Below are 25,574 nucleotides of genomic sequence, written 5' to 3' on the forward strand. Positions count from 1 at the left end.
CTAAATGAACTTTAGATCTGGCCCAAAATTATTAAAAGTCTCAAAACACTTATCTTTATGTCTATACACATACAATATATAGCTCATTGTTTGATACGCATATTGCAAAAATGTAGACAAGGGTTACAGAAATAGTCAGAAAAAGTACCAAAATATGCAACTGGCTTATTTTATTTCCTAAAGAGATCAGAAATACAAAAACTTTAGTATTTGTTAGTGTTTTAATATGGCCTCCACAGATATTTTAATGGTCTCTACAATGCAGGATACTCACAGACAGAGAGGTATATTTGTGTCTGGGTCCAGCTGACATGTACCACCATTGTAACAGTAGCCATCACATAACTGACACGTAGAGGCAATCTTTCCATTAGTGCAACTGTCATAGTTAAAAAAAAGAAATTGCCATCAGTATATTAGTAAATCTAGTGAATCCCATTACAATGATCCATATATTAAAATACTAATTTTGTGATATGTATTAGAATTGCAAGAATTCTAGGTTTCTAACTTGAAAAGCTAGTGCAGGCAGTGAACTTTTTACACAAAATATTTTTAATCTTCCTTTTTATGAAAATAAACTATTATTATATAAAATAATCACTCAGCAACACAGCAGCACATCTTAATTTATATGCTTTCATTAGTATCAATATGTCTTTTTCATTGTCACAGATACTGCAGGAAGAACACATTTTGAAAGTGTGGTAAAACTAGACTGTTAATTAAATATTTCTATGACAATTTTTTTTCCAGTTGAAGACACATTCAGTTTCCTGCTACATTATGCTTCTCCCAGTGAGGAGTATTCCAAAAGTTGGTTTAAAAAGGCAGGAGCCAGTGAGTTCACACAAAATTTGGTACCTGCACACTCAAAGGCACTGTCTGATGTGACCATTTCAGGGGCAAGTTGCTCTGTAATTGATTTTAAAGATTTAAAGGATACTGCAGTGTAATGGCTATCAAATACATAATTTTGAACATAGCCCTCTTTTCCCAACACACACACAAACACTTACTTGCATACTATGTCATTACTGTCCTTGTTTATTATGCAGTGTCCCCCATGACATCTTATACACTTGTCCACTTCACATTTTGGACCTTCGAATCGTACTGGACAGACACATTCTACGCTTCCATCATCAGAAATAGTACATGATTCAGAATTCACACAATAATGGTGGCAAACATCTGCAAGAAACATGAAAGCTAATTACAAAAACATTAAGGAGTGTCATATCATAAAAAAAAAAAAGGAAGCTTTTTTCCTTTCTTTTGAAAGGTACAGTAAAAACAAAATGGTAAATGAAACTGGTGGCTCATTGAAAACTACAAGAATCAAGAGCTCCCCCAACAGATACACAATATATTAACAACATAGTCTTGTGAAGTGAAATAGAAATATAAGTTCATATGAGTTTTTTTTCCTTCTGGATGTCTAACCATTCATGGCATCATCACACATGATACAAAGACTACTGATGAGAAGCACAGCAATGTTAATATATTTAATGGGACATTGGCTGAATAAAAATATTCTGATAAATGCATATTACCATTAAAAGCGTTATGTTAAACTGAAATGGGAACAGTATTTTGAAATAATTAACTTTTATTTTCATTTGTCCACATATAAAATTTTAATGAAGTTCTAATATTACCATATAATGACATGACCAATATGTTCTACAAAAAATACGTACCGCCTTATCTTTATAGGCTGTGCAGGACTTTAATATCTTATGCAACTGCTTCAACGTCAGCAAGACTGAGATTTAAAGCAGTGAATTCTTTAACTCTTTGGAAACACCAGTAACCATCTCATTTCCCTTTTATATAAAAAAGTTGGCAGACTAAAGAAACTTCTAGAGCTACCAAGATATGTTAGTATCTAAACAATTAGGTTCATTTTTATTTATGTAAGAGTGACAACTTTCTTTTGACTAAACAGTTTTATTTTTACATCTTGTCATTTAAGCTCCTCAATGGGGACAAATCACTTCTCTCTGTTTCTAGTACTTCAGTTCTGTGTAGTTAACGTTGTGTTGAGCTTTTGGTGGTGTTCCTGATGGACAAATTAAGTAATTAATAGATAAAATGCATCATTTCTGAACTACGCATCTGTATTAATTCAAACTGTTCCATATTAATAAAATATTAACTTTCTGTCAAAATTAAAAAATTCAAGTCCTTTGAAGATCAGGATATAGCTGAGGACAAGTCAGCAGCAGCTAGAAGTAGAGTATTACCAAGCTCTTCAATGGAAAATGAAACCTTGGCCATATGGCAACTTCAGCCTTGAATGTGGAATTGTAAGATGTTGTTTTACTTTTAATATTTTCAACATCAGAGCACAAGTAAAATACCTATGCAGGTTCATGTATCACACTTTGCATATAAACTGTTTTTAATCACATCATACAAAGACCAAAACAAGTATCTTAGAGGCAACTAATCTTTGTAATAAAGTTATATTAACATATTTCAATAGGCATACAAACTGACCACATTTAATACAGCAAAAAAAATCATACATATATTCAAATAAAGCAAAACAAACGAACAACTTAGGTGTGAATCTATACACATATCAACAGTTGTCAACCTCTACAATTTCACAGAAATGTTATTGGCTACAAAATAATACTCCAAAAGATTGTAAGACTCTTCTTTTCCTAAAAGTATTAAGTTTTAAATAAACAAAACCTTTAGTTTATTTTGTATTTTATGATGTGTTTGAGTCCCTCTGTATTGTGGCATTTTTCCAAAGTGTCAGCAGAAAACCCAAATCTGACAATAAGCACTGTTTAAAAGTAACCCTAAATTTACATTTAAATTAATTCTTTTAAACAACAACAGCAAACAACAACAACAAAAAGCAAAAAACATGTTTGCAGAAGCATTCAACTAGAAACAATTTGTTTGGTTTTGGGTAAGCCTCAAGTAAATATTTTTTCTTAATCTGTATGTCTGTCTGGGCATGATTTATGTACTACACTGTTTTCAAATACCCAATTGTGTCTGCAGATAGTTATTTGTGGATCCATGCAGTTTGTTTTATACCAAGTGGGAGAGAATCACAATTACTGCTGGTTTTCCTTTCAAAGGTTTCAATTTATTTCATAGTCTCCCAACTGGAAATACATTCAGTTTACTTCAGTACAAATCCTACTTAAAGATACGCAGTAACCCATTCCCTGTTTGACAATCTTTCACTAAAACTAAGTACTTTTTGTATTTAGTAGGTAATTCTAAACCAGACCTTTATAACAGCTAATTTCCCTTCAATTTTGTTTAAATCTAGCCTTTTCAGTGAAGTCACTGAATTATGTAAAGAGATGATGGTTTTCACGTTGAACGTCCTATTCTGCAACAAGCACTATGACAATCCTCTATCTCAGTGTTATAGTCAATGCAAAGCACGTGTAGAGAAAAAGAATTTTTTGGAAAATAGGAAAAAAAATCTGACCTCAGAAAATTAATTGATATTAAGTTAGGCTTGCTTGTTAGTAGCTGCTTGTTAGAATGCTACAGACTTGCTAAAGGCATGAAAACCTTTGGATAATAATAACTCAGTGAGAAGAGATCAATGGGTGAGTAAAATGAAAAACTATAGAGAACTTAAGATGCAGAGAATCTAAGCCCTAAGCCATCAGAATTAACCAAGAGTAATACTTAGAAAACATGATTTTCAATACCATGAGCAGGCAGAAACCATACTTAAGGTGATCTTCGAGTGAGTAGATGAAGGAACATGGAAGAATGAACCTCAAAGCAGCACCGATGATACGCTGCTTACTAGGATTAAAAATAAAATGGTAAAGTAGCAGTTGGAGAAAGAGTGTTGGCTATTTGTGAAGATAAAGGATAGCAGAAAAATCTTTACTTTAACCAACTATGTCATTATTATTATTATTATTTTAGGAATTCCACCAGCAAAAAATAACAAATATAAGAACTTTACGTAGAAAATTTTAATTCAGTGATATTATTACTATTTATGAAGAAAGATGTCTGGGACAGCTCCATTTTAGGTGTTTCTTCATGGAAATACCAAAATTAATCACTTCTGAAAAAGTTCTTTTTCCTCCTATATGAGTAGATGGATATTGTGGAAGCATGTTCAAAGATCACTTTGACACACCAGATCCCATTTTCTTAGGAGAAAGAATAATTTTGGAGCTAAGTTTATCAATGCGTGCCACAGATAAATAAGTCAATTCATGTTAAACTTCCATTCTGTAGAACTTCTGTTATAAATCCAGGTTTACTAGCGTGTGAAGATTACTTACAGTACTGACATCTGTCTCCTGTATACTCAGGCAAGCAGCTGCAAAAGGGTTGATTTCCAGCAGTGACGCTGCAGGTTCCTCCATTTTGGCAAAAATGATGGCAGACTGTCTGATTGCAGTTTGGTCCTGTAAAACCTAGTGCACAGTTGCAGGTAGGCCTCCCTGTTCAAAACAAATAAGACTACTTTATGATAGAAATAAATATAAATTAAAATAATAATCACTACATTAAAGATATATTTTTCATAACATTAGCAAGCTTTAATGTATGAGCCCAACTTTTTCAAGTTATACTTGTGCATGTATGGTTGGTCACTGGCTATTTATTTGGGAATTATTTTGACAGACTGTCTTAGGTAGGAATTTTAGATATGACTAAGCTCTTAAAAACATCCCGACAGGCTGGATTCCACTCAGTTGCAGAAGATAATATTTGTATAATCATCATTGCAGTTTCCTCAGAGTTCAGTCCATTATTCTCAGAAGTTCAAAGTTTTGTATACATCATATGAATACGCAAATATTTACTAGTACGCTAGTAAGTCACTTTTACATAACATTTTTACTAAAAGAAATATCTGTGGCTGTTCTGTTATCCTGCCTCTCTACTATAATAAATACTGTAACTTAAGAAGAGTTGACTTGTATGAGACCAAAGATGTACATAAGGTCCAATATGCAACGTCTGAAAAGTAGGGAAGGCAAGAATATTTGTGCAGAATGAACTACTAGTCTACAGTAGCTTATTTTTAAGGGGTTTTAAAAGTGTTTAAACCCTAATGCATTTTCCTCCTATGATTTTTACCTGTTTCAATTCTCCTATTTTTTCCCCTTATCTAAATCTAATGTCCATGAGATTTATAGCTTTGTTACAACTTCACTGTTTTATTAAACTGTTCCACTTATCAGTGATTTTTTAAGGCTTATCTTCTTTAAAACTACATTCTGTATCATGTACACGTCTTTCCATCTCCTGAATTTGCTTCTATATCTCATTTATAATCTTCTCTTCAAGTCAAATGACTTAATGTGTCCAACTAGTTGGTCCCCTTCTCACTTCCTAATAATCTAGTCTCATTGTTGCTTATTTCTTATGATTTTTTTTTCCACTTTCCTTCCCTTTGCTTTCATCATTCTGCATTTTGGGTTTCCTTAAAGTTAGGGTAAATGGACCAAGTTTAACACTTTTCTCCTTCCTGGCTTCCAAAATTGGTATGGAGAGATGCAGATTCATCAGAACCTGAGGACACTTCTGGAATAAAACGTGCAGACAGGACAGACTTCATTTGAATCATAAGGAACCCAACCTGCTTGCAAGTACAATCAAGATCTTAATTGGGTCCATGAAGACTGTGACAGCTAACAGGCAAAGACACAGAGACACTACATCTGCACAAAGGAGTATGGATAGGCTAGCAATAGTCTAACAGTAAATAGGTATCAGGCAGAACAAAAGGAACGCGCCAATAAGTAGACTACCGAAAACAAACACAGGAACATGAATGATTTATACATATTGAATAATTCTAAGAAACAAGGTGGGAGAATTGAAATGTCCAGTCTTGAATGGGTACATCAATATAATTGGCGATGGCAAATTTGTAAAAGGAAACCAACTAATGGGCTGTTGTAAAACTTGTATGCATTTACTCCTTATCACATCTTTGCTCGTCATGGAATAGGGCTACATGTAAAGAAGTATTAGGGTTACAGTTAACTACAGTTAACTACATAATACACACTGTATATACATTCTACAATGCAGAAGCCCTTCAGACTGGAATTGCAGGCACAAACAGGGAAAAAATTGATTATTGGATTTTTTTTAGTGACTGCCCAATCCAGACAATGGCAAGGCTGTGGAATCTGAAAGAGATCAGAGAAGGACAGATAATGCAGTAATGATGAAAGACTCCAATTATCCCTGCATTTATATTTGTAAAACTCCACACCAGGGAAGGACGCAGAAACTAACTTCTAAGATATAAACAATCCTGCTTCATGGAGGCATGGGCTGGAGAGCACACAAGAGAAGCTATGCTTGACTTGGGCCTGACCAAAGACTTGGTTTAAATTGTACAGGAGAGCCAACATCTTCAGTAGTCAAAGGAATTAGCATTTAAGGGTTACTTTTCCATAATTATTTCTCACCTTTGTATTAATCTAACAGAAAATATTTACTGTTGCCTGATTTGCTGAAGCATTTTGACTTGGTCCCTTCCTTGCTGTATTTGGCCTCAATCATTGTTTCCTCAGTAATTTTTATACTATCTCCGGTATAGGTATCCACAACTATCAAATTCACATTGGCTCCTGATTCTGCAGCTAAAACTCTGCAATGTGAGACTCTTCTTTTTCTTGTCTCTGTTCTATTTAGTTGGATGCCTAGTTAAAGTTATACAGATTAACCTAAATATGCCATAAACTCCACAATTCTCATTTTCTTCCAGTCTGCCTTTGTTTTAACGTCATATAATCATTTAGTATCATATTCATGGAAGAATTTTTCGATGCAGGTGAAGTACCATTATTTTTTCTACTTTTTCTAAGGCATGTAGAATAATTTATTTATTTATTTTTCCTTCCCTAACTTCTTACTCTTTTGTTACATCAAACCCTTCACGTAATTCTTTTCTATACTTTCTATTTTAAGCTACACTAATTTAAAGTGTTTTGCAAATCATCCTAACGGCCATGAGATCAGTTAGTCTCTTCCTCTAATGAGTACAGCAGAAACAAACCCATTGACTTAAAATAGCTCCAACTAGTTTAATATGCATCAGCCTGGTTATTCATATCTGTCCCCTGTGATCTAAACATTAAATCAAAGATGTTGAACTCAGATGTTAGCACAGAGTCTTTGTTTTTCCCCATGTATACACTTATATTTAAATTTCTGCCCTCGAATCAGAGGTTTTCACATAAACCTTCATCCGAATCCATCTTTCAAATAAAATAGTGATAGAACGTAAGTTCGAAATTGTTTTTTATTACTAATATTCCCCTATTTTTTAAACTGATGGACCATGATATTTTCCTAGTCTGTAGAAAAGATTATTATATTCTTTGCTAATGTAGCCTTATAAATATGCCAAATTGCTGAGAGTTATATGAAAATTTAATTCAGTATAGCCTAAACACCATTTTTGTCACTGAATTTAACATGACTTTTAGTAATGTTAATAGTTCATTGCCTATTTTACACAGACTGTTGGCATCTGAAATAATAGTAATAATAATAATGACATTTTCATCTGCCTTATTCTCATAAATTATTTTGGATATAAAGTGGTTCCAAGAACAGTTTAATAAAACTACAGTATTAAACAAAGACAAACAATGCCACAAGTTTTCACAGCACAGAATTCAAATATTGATTTATGCTTGCAAAGAAAATACTTACATTAACCAACATGTCATATATCCTAACTAACAACCATTGCATCTCATGCACAGAGAATATAAGCATTTACACTCGTTATGAAGTTTCAGGACTAAGAACTATGTAAGGACAAAAGTAAAAGTCGTCTCTTAATCCCTGAATTGTGCCACAACAGACATATTCACAACACAGTATGGAAAAATATTCACTACATAGTAGAAAAAAATATTAATAAGATAAGTGGCTTATGGAGTGGTGACTTCTTCAAATTCAGATAGCCATCTTTTGGTGTATTTTATTAAAAAAAATAAGCAAAAAGAAATTCTGAATAAAAAAATAATCCCAGTTTTGAGTTTTTTTTTTTCTTCAGTGCAACCTTCAAATGGTTTTACTGTATGAGAATACTGTCTTTTCCTGCACCTATTACAAATCAGTACCCTAGCCTGCACCTATCCTGTTTAGACCCCTAGCATATTAATCCCAAGAAAAAATCTGGTTTTGACTATCTATGTTGAAAAATCTTGTTTGTAGGCAAGGAGGACAAAATAGCAACATATTTTCAACATCTCACATGAAAATGTTTTAATTTGAAAGCCGTAATAATAATACCTAGAAAACAAGAAGCACATCTTTTTGTTTAGGATTTCTCCACACTCAATGCATTACAGTGAATACGCACCTTTGTGACTTACTATTCCTAACCCAATTCTTGGATAAACTGATTTTTTCACTACATGTATGTGCAAGTGGTAGCATGAGGGATGAACTCCCCATATCAGTGCATATTTTCTATTTGAAGTAATTATAAATAATAATTCTACACAAATGAATTGCAGCCAAATAATACATTAAGGGAGGACTGATAGGACATGTAAAACAAATAGCAAAAACTATAATGACATTTCTTTGAGTAAGCAATGTACTTGTCACTATTGTCTGAAGATTCTCTCTATAGCCTCCTCTCTCTTAAAAAAAAAAAAAAATACAGAAATTTTAATCTTAACTGTGAAACTGATAAAAAAAACTAACAAACAAAAAAAATCTGATTTTTTTTCCAAAAGTTTTGCAAATAATTTAGCAAGTTAAATAACAATGCCTTATGCTGACCCTGGGATATATAATGTTGGTTTTGGCAGTAGGACATGACCAAAACATGTGAAACTTTTGGCATGAAGATGAAATGTAGTTTCCCCCTTTCTTGCCAAACAAAACAAAACAAAAACAACAACAATAAATCATCTATAAGAAGCTGCCAGAGACCAAAATCTTAAAATGTTCAATTAGCACAGAGGCTGTACTTACCCCTAGTCTCCTGTTTCAATTTCCTATATAATAGAAAACAGCTTTTCAAATTATCTTAAAAATTAGCTAATTAATATTTTAGTGCATTGTTCCTGTAATATCCAGGTGATTTATTTCTTGTATCTAGTCATATATCTAAAAATCCTATTTGAATTTATTTTGTAATGAACAAAGCTGTAGGGCAAGCGCTTTTGATTCATGCTATTACCTAGACCACAGAGAAATATTCTGCATTTGATATGATCACAGAAGGTATTCTGCCTTTTTTTTTTTTTTTTTTTTTAAGAAAGTACAGCCTTTTGTTTTAGGAAAACAAACACAATTTTTATAAGCTTTTTTCTTTTTTCTTTTTTTTTTTTTCAAAAAATTAGATCATCTAGATTAATGCCTGCACCAAGACACAGGTAATTTATTTCTTTCAGTCAATGGTAAATTCCCTACCAGCAATATCTGTATTCTATTCGTTATGTATGAATACGCACAATCTATTTAATTTGCATATTCTACTTGCTGTCACTATTAAAACAATGTGGCACACCAGCCTACTATAAGTAATATCATGTCCTCTAGAGTAGTTATCAGCAGTTTGCGGGAATCACAATAATTCATTTCTCTGATGCTGATGAACCATAATTAGCTTTACTGAACCAACAGTACTGGAGAGAAGCTGTATTACAGTACATAATTAGTAGCTGACCTGATTGGGATCAATCCCAATAGATATGTATTCTCTCCATGTTGTGAAAGAAAAGGAGAAAAGAACCATCCCAAAATGTATTATTATAATTTCAAAGGCTGCTCTTTCCAAGGTTGTTTGTGGGGCTTCTTTGGGGACCCCTAGATCAGCTGCACACCAGACCAGACATCTTCGACCCCCAGTAAACCACGCACCCTTCCTGCCCCTTCCCCTGTCCTGGCTACAAGAAGATGTACTCGTGTTGTGCTTTAAGCCAGTGGGCAGCTCAGCACCACACAGTTTTTTGCTCACTGCCCACCCTTTACCCATAGTGGGTTGAGATGAAGACAATACGAAAGAAAAGGAAATAATAATGATAAAATAATATACAAAACAATTGCTCGCTGCCTTCTGACCGATGTCCAGCCAGATCCTGAGCGGAGGCAGCCCCACCCCAGCCAACTCTCCTAGTGTTATTGCTGAGGGACGTCCCTTTGGGCAGCCTGGGCCAGCTGTGCTGGCTGTGTCCCCTCCCAGCCCCTGGGGCACCCCCAGCCCGAGGAGCTGAGCAGTTCTTGGCTCTGGGTGAGCCCTGCTCGGCAGCTACTGAAACATCGCTGTGTTATCAATGCTATTTTCATCAAAAATCCGAAACACAGCATTGTGTGAGCCTCTATGAAGAAAATTAACTCTGTCCCAGCCAAAACCAGGACAGCATGCCCCTTGGAAGCTTCCCAGCTTGAACTACTGGGACTGACCAGACATTATCAAAGAACTTGTTTACTTTGCTAGTGTTTTCAGTATGCACCATCATGTCCCCAAACCATCTTGTTTTGTTTACATAACAGAACACAAAATAACAACTGTTTTATATATATACATATATACTTATGTTTAATCAATTTTTGTTTAGTGGAAATAACAAATTGTTACTTGTTTTCATACAAACACCATGATTCTATGTGGTTAAATATAACCTTTTTACCATAAATATAGTAAAAAAGATTTATTTATCTAACTTTGTGAACTAGTTAAATCTTGGTATTGCGTTCAAGACACTTACAAAATTTTGATCCAACATTTTTACCTTTAACTGTAGGTAAAAAGGAAGTGTATTTTTATGGTAACTTTTTTTTTTTCCAAATTCCCATTAATTTGGTATATTGGAAAGTGTTCATTATTATATCCAAACTTTTAATTACACGTCTCAGATGTGTACTTTTAATTAACTGATGACATTTTCTTTGTTCAATTTTTGTAGTTCAATACAACTGTCATAAACTTATAAATTTTAATTAAAGCTGCCCCAATCTCTAGCTATATAATGTTCACATAGGAATTTGCGAAAAGGCTTAGCAGTAAGTAAACCAACAGTGAATAATCCCTGAATTGCCAGTGGGATTTGTTTAACAAATTAACATTTGTGTGCAGATAATGAGGTTCTACAATTTACCACATCTAGCAAAGATTTAGCACTACCATGTTTTAAAAAATGAGTAATACTCTGCAATTTACTTAATTGGTTATCACATTCCTATTATATATTAGGTAGTGAAAGAGAGCAGAATTTACACATTCACTAGAACACACACATTTGCCAGAAGTGTATTTTATATGCTGTGTCATTCCGTTTTTATCGGAAAATGATGAAAGATCTGTTTACATGATGTATCTACCTTGGTTTTCTAGCAAGACTCCAACAACAAAGAAACTTCCCAAGTCCTATAGAAACCTCGCAGCAGCTGGGCTCCTGCAGAAACTCATTTCCCTGTGAGGCTTCTGGGCAAACACCAGCAGTATGCACCCCAACCATCTTCCCTCAAGTCAGGAGGCATGCACCACGGCAGCTTGGATGAGCAAACACCACATCAAGAAGTCCAGATTTTGTCTCCGGCAACCCAAAATTCACAGGGGCACTTCCATAAGCCCATTGTGGCAGAAATAATAGACAGCAACTGACTCCTTCAAACTGAGAAATGGTGGAAATAGAGCTGCTAAGTGGTCCCTGTGTACTCTACCCTGACTCCCGCTCAGCATGCTGATGGTCTGCCATTGCCATCTACAGCTGCCTCTGCTCACACTGGTGCTAGCCCTGAGGCACACACTCTGCAGCACTGCCCTGTAAATTTCCTCACAGTCCCTAAGCTTTCCAAAGGGCATGCGTGTAGAACACTTGTAGATTGACTCCATTGAGGCTATTTGAGTTGGATAATATAAGAAAATCGATAAGAGCAATCAGAGCTTCTACAAAAGACAGATTAAAGCAAGCTGAAATTATCACAGGTCATTTATATTTTGCGGGTAGGATCTAGATAGGCACTAGCACACACGTGGCTGCTCCAACTTCCAAAGAAAAATGCTGCATCACTTTGAACCCAAAAAAAAAAATAAATTGGGAAAATATGTGAAATTTGATTGCAACAGTCAGCAGGACAGTTTGGTGAGACAATTGTATAATGGATCAAAAGCTGCATTAGGAGGAACTGGCTGGGAACATGGTATGCACAGATAGGAACTGAGTAGTAAAATTAAAATGATACTGAGCTGACTTAAAATAGAAATTTTATACTTTCCAGTTGCAAGAGAATTCTCTACACACACAAACAAAAACAGTATGTACCATACTTTTACCTAGCGGACAGGTCAACCTGGTAGGATGTATCATTGGAAATCTGGGCATAATATAATGTCTACTCTTGAGTTCTACAGCCATGAATGAAAAGCAGAGGAATTCCTGTAATAAAGAACCTTTGTATTCCTATGTGTTGCAATATGCAAGGATAAACCAGTATGTCCACTAATGACTCTCATATGAACCTGACAAGGCAGATCAGCTCTGCCTGGAATGCTGAGATGATGAGACGGAAGTAAATGAATGCTGCTCTGCTTCAGATTTCACACCCTCAGTCCAAAATGTGAATGGTATGTGCAACCCTTGAAGCTAAAAGTGCACTGACTGAATTCAGTGACCGAGTAACATGTTCAGCACAGTGGTATATCCAACTGGAAAGAAGAAACAGTTGCTGAAAAGAACACCTAAGGAAAACACCTAAGGAATTAAGCTTTGTTGAGTTAATAAATTACAGTTTTGCCCCTTAGGGGCATCCAGTTTAGCTTCGCTCTGTAAGATATATAATGGCTTTACTATACCATGGATTAGATTAAACGAGGACATGGGGACATCTCACTGACGTGTTAGTTTGTTTCAGGAAAACACAATTTATTGTCTGATATAGATAAGAAATACAGTCTGATAAGAAATAGAGATTTCTTCCTAATAGAATATTTACAGGGTCCAAAGGCAAGGCATGCAAGGAAAATGAGATGTGGATCAATTTGAAAATTTTATCTGGAATGCCGGATGGAGTCACTGATTTAGAAAGATATATGGTCTTTTTTTCCATGTCTCCAGCACATGAAAGTTATGGCACAGGCTTCAAGGCATGGCTACCCTCATGAATTGGACATGGCATATGGGAAATCTGGTTAAATTGAAATATGATTATTAAAAACTCAATGAAACTTGGAAAGTGGACAGAGCACTGCAGAATACTACTCCTATAAGCAGGTATGCCCAGTAAGAGTCATCAGAACTTTTGACATTGTAAGGACATCTTTAATCCGGTCCTCTTTAATATCTTTATCGATGACCTGGATGAGGGGATCGAGTGCATCCTCAGTAAGTTTGCAGATGACACCAAGTTAGGTGCGTGTGTCGATCTGCCCGAGGGAAGGAGGAAGGCGCTGCAGGAAGATCTGGATAGGCTGGACGGATGGGCTGAGGTCAACTGTATGAAGTTCAACAAGGCCAAGTGCCGGGTCCTGCACCTGGGGCGCAACAACCCTGAGCAGTGCTACAGGCTGGGAGATGAGTGGTTGGAAAGCTGCCTGGCCGAGAAGGACCTGGGAGTACTGGTTGATAGGCAGCTGAATATGAGCCAGCAGTGTGCTCAGGTGGCCAAGAAGGCCAACAGCATCCTGGCTTGTATAAGAAGCAGCGTGGCCAGCAGGTCTAAGGAGGTGATTGTCCCCCTGTACTCGGCTCTGGTGAGGCCGCACCTCGAGTACTGTGTTCAGTTTTGGGCCCCTCGCTACAAGAAGGACATGGAGGTACTCGAGAGAGTCCAGAGAAGGGCGACAAAGCTGGTGTGGGGTCTGGAGAACAAGTCTTACGAGGAGTGGCTGAGGGAGCTGGGGTTGTTTAGCCTGGAGAAGAGGAGGCTCAGGGGAGACCTCATCGCTCTCTATAGGTACCTTAAAGGAGGCTGTAGAGAGGTGGGGGTTGGTCTATTCTCCCATGTGCCTGGTGACAGGACGAGGGGGAATGGGCTCAAGTTGCGCCAGGGGAGGTTTAGGTTGGATATTAGGAAGAACTTCTTTACCGAAAGGGTTGTTAGGCATTGGAATGGGCTGCCCAGGGAGGTGGTTGAGTCGCCATCCCTGGAGGTCTTTAAAGACGTTTAGATGTAGTCCTTAGTGATATGGTTTAGTGGAGGTTTTGTTAGTGCTAGGACAGAGGTTGGACTAGATGATCTTGGAGGTCTCTTCCAACCTAGACAATTCTGTGATTCTGTGACATAGGAGTCAGATGCTCTCTTTTTGCTTACAAATAGAAGCTGCAATTTTAATAGCCAGGTCTCCATTAGTAATGAGCAGGAATGGTACTGTGCTGGCCTTAGCTAATAAAGGCTTGGCATGCTTTGGCTAATTTTGGTACAGTAAACTTCTGATGCAGTTAAAGGTTCAGATTCCCAAAATCAGGCAACTGAACATTGAAATGTGGACTGTGGTGACATCCAAGCTGGCTCTCCTGATACATTTTTGGTACAGGCACGTAATCCTGTTTGAGACCAAGAATAAATAAGGGCAATGTCTGCATCTCCAGGCCCTCTGTAGCAGATGGGACCATGATTAACAATTCAGCACAAGTATATTGTATAATACACTCATATCTCTCATTTATTCACTGGTGACCAAACGTACTACACTAATTATTTCAGCAAGACTGAGAGATTTCAGATGCTGGATTTAATAGGAAAAAAAAATATTCAAAATCCAGGTTATAGCATAGCTGTGTGAGCACAAAAACTGCTAGCTGCCTGGTAAAGAAAGAACAAGTTGCTGGAGGTGAGTGAGCCCTATGGCTACTGCCAACTGCCGAAAGAAAAAGAAAAATAAAACCCCGAGGTCCAGGATTCAGAACTGAGCTGTGCTATAGGAGCTAAGTTACTAGTTATATACAGCCTTTTAACCCCATAAAAGTATCAATTAAATGCCTGACATTTAAAGATGTGGGAGTAAACATCCTCTATTCAGATGACAGTGAAGTTCTGTGCATCTTTTAAATCACCCATGACTGTCTTTCATTCACTTGCATGTCCTCACTAAACGTGTATTGATCTCACTAAATTGATACAAATCTCTGCTTATCATTTGTGTCAGTAGTTCCATTAGCAGTTAGAAGCAGTTTCAAGTATAATTAATCAACTTCAAGTTGATTGTGCAAGTAATTCTTATTTTCTAATATTTAGTCATTATTAGTAATATTAACGATGAAAAACGTTATTAGCCCTCAAACACTCAGAACTGAAAAATCATTTGTTTAACATACAACAAATTACCAGGTTTGGATTCACTTGGATTTTTGCTACCACATGTCTGTAAATCAGAAGAGGATCCACAGAAGCCAGTATAGTAAGTGAAACTGAATTACTAAACTAAATAAGCTAAATTAGTAAGGAATGTTGAGGAAAGCATTAAGATGTAAGCCCCCTCTATCACAGAGACTAAGATTAATTCTGCATTACAGGGAGGTCCCTTTGTGTTAAACAGACACAAACTCCTCTTCTACAGTCCGGTGCCTGTACTTCCCTTTCAGTAACGAGAATGTTGGTCATTTCAACACAAAGGAGAAAATGATTCTACTGCAGCACCTGACAGGCTTCTGAGAAGAGACAAGACATCAAACTCCTCCTCCAGCTGTCCTGTTTTTAATAAAATATTTAAATGTTCCTTGGAACAGAAAATAGAATTCATCTTCTGCTTTCTCACATAATTACTAAATTTTAGAGTATTTCTTAACACACTTTCCCTTTCTAGCCCAAACTGTTTAATTGAAGTATACAACCTAGAACAGCCTACATGTTAGGGACACAGATCAATTCCCAAATATGCACATTTTGACAGTTAGGATACTCTCCCTTGAGATAAGAGATGTGATTTCAAATTCCTTCAGGCAAACAAAGGATTTGAATTCTGATCAACCAATTCTTCTTGAGAATTAGATCAGGAAAATGCCTATTTTGTGAATTCCAGTAAGATACTGGGAAAATTTAAGTCACACCACTTTGTAGCTCAAAGAAACAACTTGACATATATGCCCAGTAGCACCTAAGTCTTTAGCAGGAGAACTGAGATTGAGAGAGGACAAGATGTGTGGGGCTTTTCCAGATGTGATTTGACTTGACCTTACAATTTACAATTCCCTTTTCACACCTCAATATGTGTCTTTACACTGAATACTTACATGCTTGCTTTTGTGGGATGTTGTTTAGTTTTGCCAAAACACTGAGATACATGAAAGGAAAGCACTATTCATTATAAAGTATATGTATAGTATATACTGATATATGTCACAGAATGTAAGTACAAACAAAGGAAAGAAGTTACAAAGATTAAGAAATCACAAGCTAGACATATATTCAAACATTTAAATTACAGTAGGTATAATAATATAAAGCTGCTCAGAAATATTTACCAAGGAGAGAGGCTCCACAGGTTCCTCCATTCTGGCAGTAATTGTAGCAATGATTGGTTTCACACCTTTCTCCTGAGTAACTTGGCCAGCAGTGACATCGTGGATCCCCCTTCTCATTTATAATGCACTTTCCTCCATTTTCACAGGTTAGTTTGCAGGTATCATCTGTAGCAAGAGCACACAACTGTTTTCAACAACTCCCTCTCATGTGACTGGCAAAACAGAGTCTGTTCATATTTTAAATGGACCTACTGATCTCTGTCAATGTGGATAAATATATATATATATATCACTTATCATAGAAAAAAGACACCCTTAGAAGACCGTGAGCCCCCACTGGAAAGGCTGTTAAGATCTCCAGAGGCAGTGGGAGCTGTACAGCAGGGCTGGAGGCTGGTATCATACCAAGGTACCGGCATGGGCACGTCTGCTTGGCAGCTAGGTGTGCTTCATCCAAATGATGCGACAGGAAAACTGACCTCCTGAGGACAGCAGTTATTATGAATTCTTGTTTGAAGCTATCATTCTTAGTTTAAGAAATGAAAAAATGAATTTTGGTTTCATCTGCGGGATCTCAGAAAACTTCCCTGTCTTCTGGTGACCTCAGCGTAATGTGGCTTGCCTTTTCCTATTTGATTTTTTTTTTTAATCTCTCTTCCACTCTATTAACACCCTTCTTAACTAAACTTTATCCAAAATATTTAAAAGGAAACTAGTCAACCTTTAAATCCTCCTCATAAATTGATGTTTGCATACTAACTTGTTGCTCTTAAACCGTGTTTTCAGATATATTATTTCCTTGCCTGATTATTGCACTTTTTTCAAATTAAGCTGAAACTAGACAACAAACCTCAAAATTCTTGTGGAGGACTGAGTGGCACTACATTACTTCAGGTGTTTACAGGGACAATACTAAATACCATATGTTCTTCATTTTTTGGTATCTACCCTACATATATTTATCTACTGTAATGAAGCTACTTTGTACTTGGAAGTTTGAAGATGCCTCAGTATTTTATTTAGGTGGTTCATTAAATCCTTTGATGTTCCATGAACCATTCTTCAGTGACTCATTATAGAAGTTGTTTAAATGGATAATGTGGCATAACTTATTGGAGAAAAGGTCTATTTTTGTTTTGCTTATCTTATCTGTTTTACTTATCATTAGTCATGAGTTTATAGAGCAGAGCTTAGTAAATACTGAGCAACACCAAAGTACAGACAAGTGCTCATTTTTATGAACCATTCTGATTGCACATTAAAAACATCAGTTATAGTTCTCTTCTAGACCAATTCTGCAGAGTTAAGATGCAAAATTTGAAAAAAAAATCAATTATGACAGACATTATTAATTCATCAGAATAATAAAATATCATAATGCATATTTATAAGAATGAAACATGAACTACAAACTTCAAAGTTACTGTAATCACACTGAGAAATACATGCCTTCATATTTTCAGGAAAATATACTGAACCAAAAATTGCCCACAGTAAAGATTTCTAATCCAACTGCCTTTCAAAAATGTAGATATTCACGTCTTAGACATTTTAAATGCAATATACATTAAAACTTTATGCAATGGTCAATGGTTAACCTGGAAAAATATAAAAGTTGTTATATTTTCCATCATGAGATTACTAAAATTTGCTACTGATTTTGTTCTCTATTCAACAGTTTGAATTCAAGAGTTTAAATACAAATCTAATATGAAATGAAGGAAAGTAACTACAACAATTTTGGACTTTTAAATAAACAACAAACTAGGACTGAAAGATGTAATGGATAATCCAGTTTAAAGATACTATGTTAGACTTTAACAGTATAGGGCTTTTAATGCTGCTGTTTTGTTGTCTGAAAGTAAATACAAGAGCCAAATTACTCTTGCTGACTCACATCAGTCAAGTACAAAAGAGGATCAGATGCCTTTGTGTGCGAGACAAGAGCAGAATGACCCCATAGAAGAAAATAGGAAGAAAAAAACAATACAGGAGAGAAACACAGAAGAATTGTTATAAAAAGCTGAACACTCTTAATTTGAATTAGTGAATAAAGGCCTCAAGAGAAAAGAGTTGAGAACATCTGTAATATGCATTTACTTCTGGAACAAAGCAAAGTAAAATAAATCAGAAATACTTCTATCTGTAGTCAATCCAATACTAGTCAGAGCTAGCAGGAACTTGGACTCAAAGACCTCTCAGCTGTTCTTTTCACTTCTGAAATGTCAGAAGTAAATAATTTCACTTGTTATAGTACTTCCAGTCTAGCTACTGAATCTATCTAACATGAAAAAATGTAAAGGGTTACAGGTCATGTAATTTTATATATTTTCTTCTAGCCTGGTTACTTATTCTTCAGCTACCTTGATTTGTCTAATCAATCTTAATACATCTTCAATAAAGATCAGAATAACTTTGATTTGTGGTTTTTCTTATGTTTTTCTTCCTGATATGACTATTTGACAGAAAAATTAATGAACTTATGGCCTATTTACGCTCTTTGCCTCTTTCCTCTAACTGAAAGTAAAATCTTACACAGAAGAAACACTGAAAAAGCAGCAATACAAAGCATTCTGAATCTCACTGATATTTTTTCCTTCACTTGTCCAATTTTTTGTGTGTTCCATCCCTCTCCCCCAAACACACACATACACATCTTTCATTGGCATTTCTATAACAACCTTTTCTTTCTTGAGAAAAATGTATCTTACTTTTTGCTTTTTTTTTTTTCCTCTGAAATATCCACTGATTTCCAGACTAGCCAGCTAAATGGAGAGATGAGGCACATGGTTAATGAATGATAGTCATTGGCACAAGAAGTTTCCCTTCCAACAGTGGAAAATAATCATCTCATGGAGCACAAAAGTATTTGTTCTTGACTATCCTAAAGAGAAGTGCATAATTCATACTTTCCTGAGCTGAATGCACCTATTAAGGAGAAAGTACAGAGTTCTAATGTTATGCTAAGGTTGTGCAAATTTTCCTGTCCCTCCAGATGAGAGTCTTAATGTCTATTAGATTTTTTGGAACAAGTTTTAACTTCTGAATTTTGTCTGAATGCTGTATGAAAGACCTTGATTTCCCTTCAGATTTTTTTTTTGCTTTAAAAAATCCATTTGGTTTACAACCCTAGGTGGAAGAGAAAGGGCTAAGAAAAGGATGCACAGTGAGAAGAAACTAACACCTGCTTTAATTTAACCCATTTTCTTCAGTTCTGGGATATATCACTCTTAATGGTATACCTTTCTATAAATACAGAAAATAGTTCTGTAATCAAATATTTTTTCAAACCAGAAGGAGACTTCTGTGTTTTACACTGTTCTATTTGGTATCTAAACAATCTGAAAGCAGGACAGAAATCAAGAAGCTAGCATATGAACTGCCATAGCTTTTGCTAGTACAGCTCCCTGAGGCAGAATTTGTGGGTGAAAAAGAAGGTATACAGGGATTAACCTCTACGTTAAGCCAGAGCACTTGGTCTGCCTCCACTCTTGCACAGTGGGCAAGTCCTCCCAGAAATGTGCTGAAGGGAACACCGTGATAAACTAATGTTTCATCTCTCTTCAGAAGCAATGTCAGATCTGAGTCTTTACATTTTTTTCTCTGGCTTTTCATCCAGTCAAGACAGCATAAATATTCCCTTCTTAAAATGAAAACTGATAAATATTCACCCCCAGAATACTGAACTCCTGGAAGTGTTCCATTACTTTTACTCATTCAGCTGTGATATACACTGTCTTCCTCCAGTGCTAGTCTCTACATTTCCATCCTCTCGGTACATATTTAGCATCACTGTTCTACAGGCAATTAGATACAATGAACCTGATGGATGCAAATTAAGTGGTCTCTCAGAAATATGAAGAGGTACTCTACCAATATGAAATCTAAAGAGTAGCTTCTAAGTTGAAAAAGTTGGGCTTGCTACAGTCAAGAAATAAATCACACACACAAAAAAAAAAAAAGTTGTGCTCTGTCAGTCATAATCTGCTTGGGAAAAGAGAGATGGAAGCTTATCTAAGAACACATAGGAAATCACTTTCATTTTATTATCAGACCATTCTGAATGATACAACACATGTATATTGCAATAACTCTAGCTTGAGAATGCCAAATTAAACCCCCAAACTGTTTTTTCATCCGTTGTAAGAAATGTTGGCAACACAGCTGTCTGGAGCAATCTGGATTCAGTCTTACAGAAAGCCACTTTAGAATTCCTCACATAGTACTTATGAAGAAAAATCAATTCAATGGATCAAGACTTACAGAAAGGCAATTCTATTATGCAGAATTTCAAGACTTACCTCAATTTTCATTGGTTAAAAATCAACAACAATCCAATGAACCAGAATTTGAGTCGATTTGGGGGGTATAGTCACAAGAAATAGAGCAAGAGCCCTAAAGTGGTTAGACAGCTAAGTAGTAACTATGTGTCATTGAAAATAATTTTTAGATTGTACTGTGTCATCAGAAAAATAAATTTTATTGAAGCATTTCTGGCTTCTGATGACAAGTCAAAAGTAGTCAGGTAGAAATGTTTCCATCTCAGATGAACAAAGAGCTGATACTTGGAGGGGCAGGAATTGTGGATTCTCTCTGACGACAAAGGGTATTTAAATAGATCTGTCTTAAAAGTTACAGATCTTGTATAGTATACTAATACTTTCTATCACTGACTTCTCAAACACAAAAGAAACCCTATCCTGTGATTTCTAGAACCTTTTAAAATCCAAGCTGGTTAGGAATTCATTTCAGCTGTATAACTACATTAGGTTTGGCCTTAAATACAGTAGAATAATTTCAGAGCACTTAACACTCTTCTTTTATGGGGAAAAAAAAATTATATATAGAGAGCAAGAAATCAGTAGCTATTTCACCATGAAGTCTAAGTTTCTTCTGTTTTGATTTTAGAGATTATTAGATATTACCAAAAAAAGGTCATTTTAGATAAAAATATTTCTGTTGTTTTTTCTTCTTTTCCTTTTGCTTCAAACTCATTATAATTTGCTATGTTGCTCTTACTGCCTTTTAACCATTGTTGCAGCCTAAGCAGAGTTGTTTCTTGAGGGTCTTTTATTTTTTTCTCATGAATGTCTCTAGTTTAATTTGAAATCCAAAACACTTTTGACCTTTTCAAACCTCTTTTGGTCAAAATGTATACACATCCATTTTTAAATATAATTTTGTATCAAATCAGCTGGAAAGCTCATTTTTATTTTGATGAATATAAACATTTTTCTGAATCAGGCATTATGCTCTTTCATATTTAGTTTCCATTTCAAATATGTAATACTTATGATGAACAACATAAAGTAACAAAACTCTGACTCACAGACAGGCTAAACTCTTGCTATGAAAACATTGACCATTTCTTTATTCCCTGCTTCTCACAGTTTTCAATACCTACCTAAGAGGCTCTGATCAATGCATGTTCCATTAACCAATGATTTTCCTTCCGGACAAGCACATGATGCACCAGACGGGTTGAGTAAACAGATGAATTCACATGTCAGATCCAAGCATGGATTAGGCACTGTTTCAGAAGAGAAAATATTTAAAAGTTTATTTTTGGTGGTGGCAGTGTGGTTTTTGTTTGTTTGTTTTTGTTATAGAATTATCCTGTGTTACAGAACTGGGAAGAAGTAAATAATCACAAAATTCTGATACACTTCCAGTTTCTAGAATATCAACAGCCTGAAGACAGTGAACACTCACTCAAATGGCAGTGCTTGATTCAGACCATGATAGAATTTACTCCATCAATAAGAAACATATTGGTAATATGCAGTAAAAACCCTCATTTGTATTCAGCTCTCTTCTAATTTTTTTATATTCTATTCACAGTATGGGTACACAAGGCAGGCACTTGTCCAATGTCTCTTCAAATGAAAGAAAAGGCATCGAAACGTAAATTTAACTTATATAAAGAAATATAACTAAATCTATTTTCACTTTGTACAACCAAGATATGTTTTACATTTCTACAGCTGATGGTTACTTTAAGGTTTTGGTTTATTTTTCTGAGGTGAACTTGCCAAATATTTAGTTTTAAGTAATTATGCTTACTCACAGTCCATTTGTTTGTAGCGATGAAAAATCAAGGCACTTTTTGCTTTATCAACATCCACACTTAGGTATTCTACAAGGCTCTTGCCAAATTTGTGTACTCTAAATGCACCATTTTTAGGACCTGCTCCATATATGTAATCCTCAAAAATGTCAATTCTATGTGGATGCAGTAAACCTTAAATAAAAATAATACACACAAACATATATTCATATACAAATAGTAAACAATTTTAATAATAACTTAAATTGCATTGTAATTACAAGCTAAAAGGCATTATTATTCAGCGTGTGCAGTTTTTACCCACAAAGATTGCCTTTTAAAAAGCAATCTTCTTAAAAAGAATTCTTTCCATACTATGAGCAACTAAATGTGTAGCTTTGTATTAGCTTTCAACCTCAGAAAATGGTTGAACATTGAGAAGCAGGAAAACCCTACAGGAAAGACTAGCTGATGAAAGACTACCTTTTATACTACACATATTTTAATTCATAACTATGGTAAATAAATGCAAAATAAAATGCAAAGCTTCTACCAGTTCCTCATATTTAGCAGCTAGTATCTTCCAGAAGCCTCTGGTGAATTCCAGACCGGTGGTTAAAATGCTCTCTAGCACCAGATGTAATATCATCCCAATGAAAATCCAATACCAACTGCCAACTAAGCTTTCCTCAGTGGGCTTTCAAATTTTTGAAGTCTTCAATGTTCTTTCTACTAAAATTTCACAAAATAATGTTACATATATAATCAAATGATTGAAAAGCCAACATGCAATTGTTTAAAAGCAAAGTTTGCTTGATCAGAATCTCTTTTCTTCTGAAATAAACTTTCCCAACTGACATTCTTTTAGTAGAATTCTGTGATTGTTAACTGACTGGAAAGCCAAATTAATTTTTTTTCTCCCAAACTGACTCTGGTCAGATCTCATCACAGTCTACAGCTTCCTCATGAGGGGGAGTGGCAAGGCAGCCGCTGATCTCTTCTTTCTGGTGACCAGCGATAGGACCAAGGGAAGGGTTTGAAGCTGTGACAGGGGAGGATTCAGAATGGATATCGGGAAAAGGTTCTTCACTGAGAGAGTGGTTGGACTATGGAACAGGCTCCCCAAGGAAGTCGTCACAGCACTGAGCCTGCCAGAGTTCAAGAAGCATTCAGACAATGCTCTCAGACACATGGTCTCATTTTTTGGGTGGTCCTTTGGCAACCCAGGAGTTGGACTTGATGATCCTTGTGGGTCCCTTCCAACTCAGATATTCTATGATTCTATGATCTATGAACTTTACAATTCCTATGCAATGCCGAAAGCTCCAATTTCTAACCAGTTAAGGTCTTCCTGTTGCAATGCAAATTCAAATGAGGCCACAAAAATATTTCTCACAGTGGTATTTAATAGTAACTAAGCTAACTATTAGGTAACAGTCTTGGAAATTTGCACGTATAATTCTGTATTTGTTTCCCTAAAGTAACTTTATCAGATTATTTAAAAACTTAAATACATATTTGTTCAGACAATATCTAAAGTATTATCTACAAAAAGCAATGAACATTAGCTCTTAACAGTGATTTTTTTTTCTTACATAGTTTCTCAGTATAGTAAAATTTTTGCCCAATAAAACAGAAATCATGTTACATAAATCCTCTTCATACCTTGTTTACTGCTCACGGACACAACTGAATCAGAACCATCAAAAAGAACACTTCCAATAACAGATAATTCAAAATCAGCCCAGAACAAACGCTGACTGAACTGATCAACTACAAGACCTAAAAAGAAAAAAAAAAAAAGTTCAATCAAGTATATAAAGGTTGAAATTTTTTTTATTAAATATACAGTTTTCTATCATTCATATTCCAGTGATAAGGATAACAACAAAAATACAGGCTTGGAAACCAAGGAATAAAATATAATATCTGCAGCTTAAACCTTCCTTGAGTCAACTGGTTTCTTTTACTTTCTTAAACTTACGCATCCAAGGTCAGTACCTCAGCAAGTAGGCATCTACCAGTTGGGAATATAAACGTAGGATCTAATCCTGTAGTTTTCTCTATTAACAAAAAAAAATCTATTTTGTCAATAGATTTCTAACCAATAGCACTAGAGTGACTGCATGTTAGGAACTTTAAAGCATTCACATTTGATGCTGTATTCTGAATCTATACTGTTTCCACAAATATATATCTATGTATTTGTTACCACCAAAACTTCATACATAGTAATTATTACAGAACTAAAAGAAAGATTATTTTAATTAAATTAGGTTGAAAGTATTGTAAGAATTAAACAGCAATATCCACAAATGTGTTTACACTCATATATATGGAAAGAGAGCAAAAGTGAGAGAGTGAGAGTACAAACAAGAATAAAAGACAGAAAACGATGTGACTACTCAGCCTCTAGGCAATAACTAAATAGTTAAATTGAGCAGTCCATGTTACTCTAGGGGATGCTTAAATGATTAATATGTCATTTTAAGTCATGTCAAAAGCTTCAACCTGTAACAATATTTGAACCATAAAAGAATTTAATTCAGAGCTTCTGAAGTTATAGTGTATTTTTAATAAGAATGGGGAAAAGTATTTTTCTTCCTATTTATGTAAGTAGGTAATTCAGAAAAAAATACATCAAAAGAAATTATACATAACAGCAAAAATTCTCATCTTAAGGTCATAAATTAATCAGATACAGATAGATGAGAGGAAGTAGAGGATGTGTGATGCATAGATCAGTGAAATATGTTTCTATTTGTAATACTGTTAAAAAAAAAAAGTCTTTAAAAGAAACACTAGAATTCAGACATACAGTTAAAGAGAATAATTTCTGGTAAAATATCATCATAATGTGTTAACTCTGGGTGTTATAAGGTACTTGTAAGAGAGAATATTTTATAAATAGTCCCCAGTCTCCAGCTTAAAATTATTATTTTTTTTTGCATTTTAGTAAGAATACTTAAATATCAAAAAAAAAACCAACAAACACCTCAATGATTCCTTCACAATACCAGAGATAACACATAGTAAAAAAAATATATTTTTTTAGAACTATATTTACAGATCTGTGCATCTGGCATGTTCACAGTGTTTTATAAAAGAAGCTCGGC

At 35.2% G+C, this 25,574-nt stretch overlaps 1 protein-coding gene across 12 annotated transcripts in view; it reads right to left on the bottom strand.

The window, feature by feature from the left end:
* LRP1B (LDL receptor related protein 1B) overlaps positions 1-25,574 on the bottom strand; it is a 684,970-nt gene that overhangs the window by 24,201 nt on the left and 635,195 nt on the right. For 11 of the 12 annotated variants that reach the window (XM_040561328.1, XM_040561327.1, XM_040561326.1 and 8 more), the window contains 7 exons: positions 24,124-24,240; positions 22,480-22,653; positions 21,817-21,942; positions 16,413-16,577; positions 4,296-4,457; positions 1,020-1,194; positions 275-379 (listed from right to left, as the gene is read on the bottom strand). In XM_040561328.1, the coding sequence (XP_040417262.1) occupies positions 275-379; positions 1,020-1,194; positions 4,296-4,457; positions 16,413-16,577; positions 21,817-21,942; positions 22,480-22,653; positions 24,124-24,240 (1,024 nt within the window). Of the gene's footprint in view, positions 1-274; positions 380-1,019; positions 1,195-4,295; positions 4,458-16,412; positions 16,578-17,871; positions 18,011-21,816; positions 21,943-22,479; positions 22,654-24,123; positions 24,241-25,574 lie in introns of those variants that run through there. The other variant, XM_040561331.1, reaches the window with a different exon arrangement.

This window comes from Cygnus olor, chromosome 6, assembly GCF_009769625.2.
Source record: "Cygnus olor isolate bCygOlo1 chromosome 6, bCygOlo1.pri.v2, whole genome shotgun sequence".
NCBI classification, from domain to species: Eukaryota; Metazoa; Chordata; class Aves; order Anseriformes; family Anatidae; genus Cygnus; species Cygnus olor.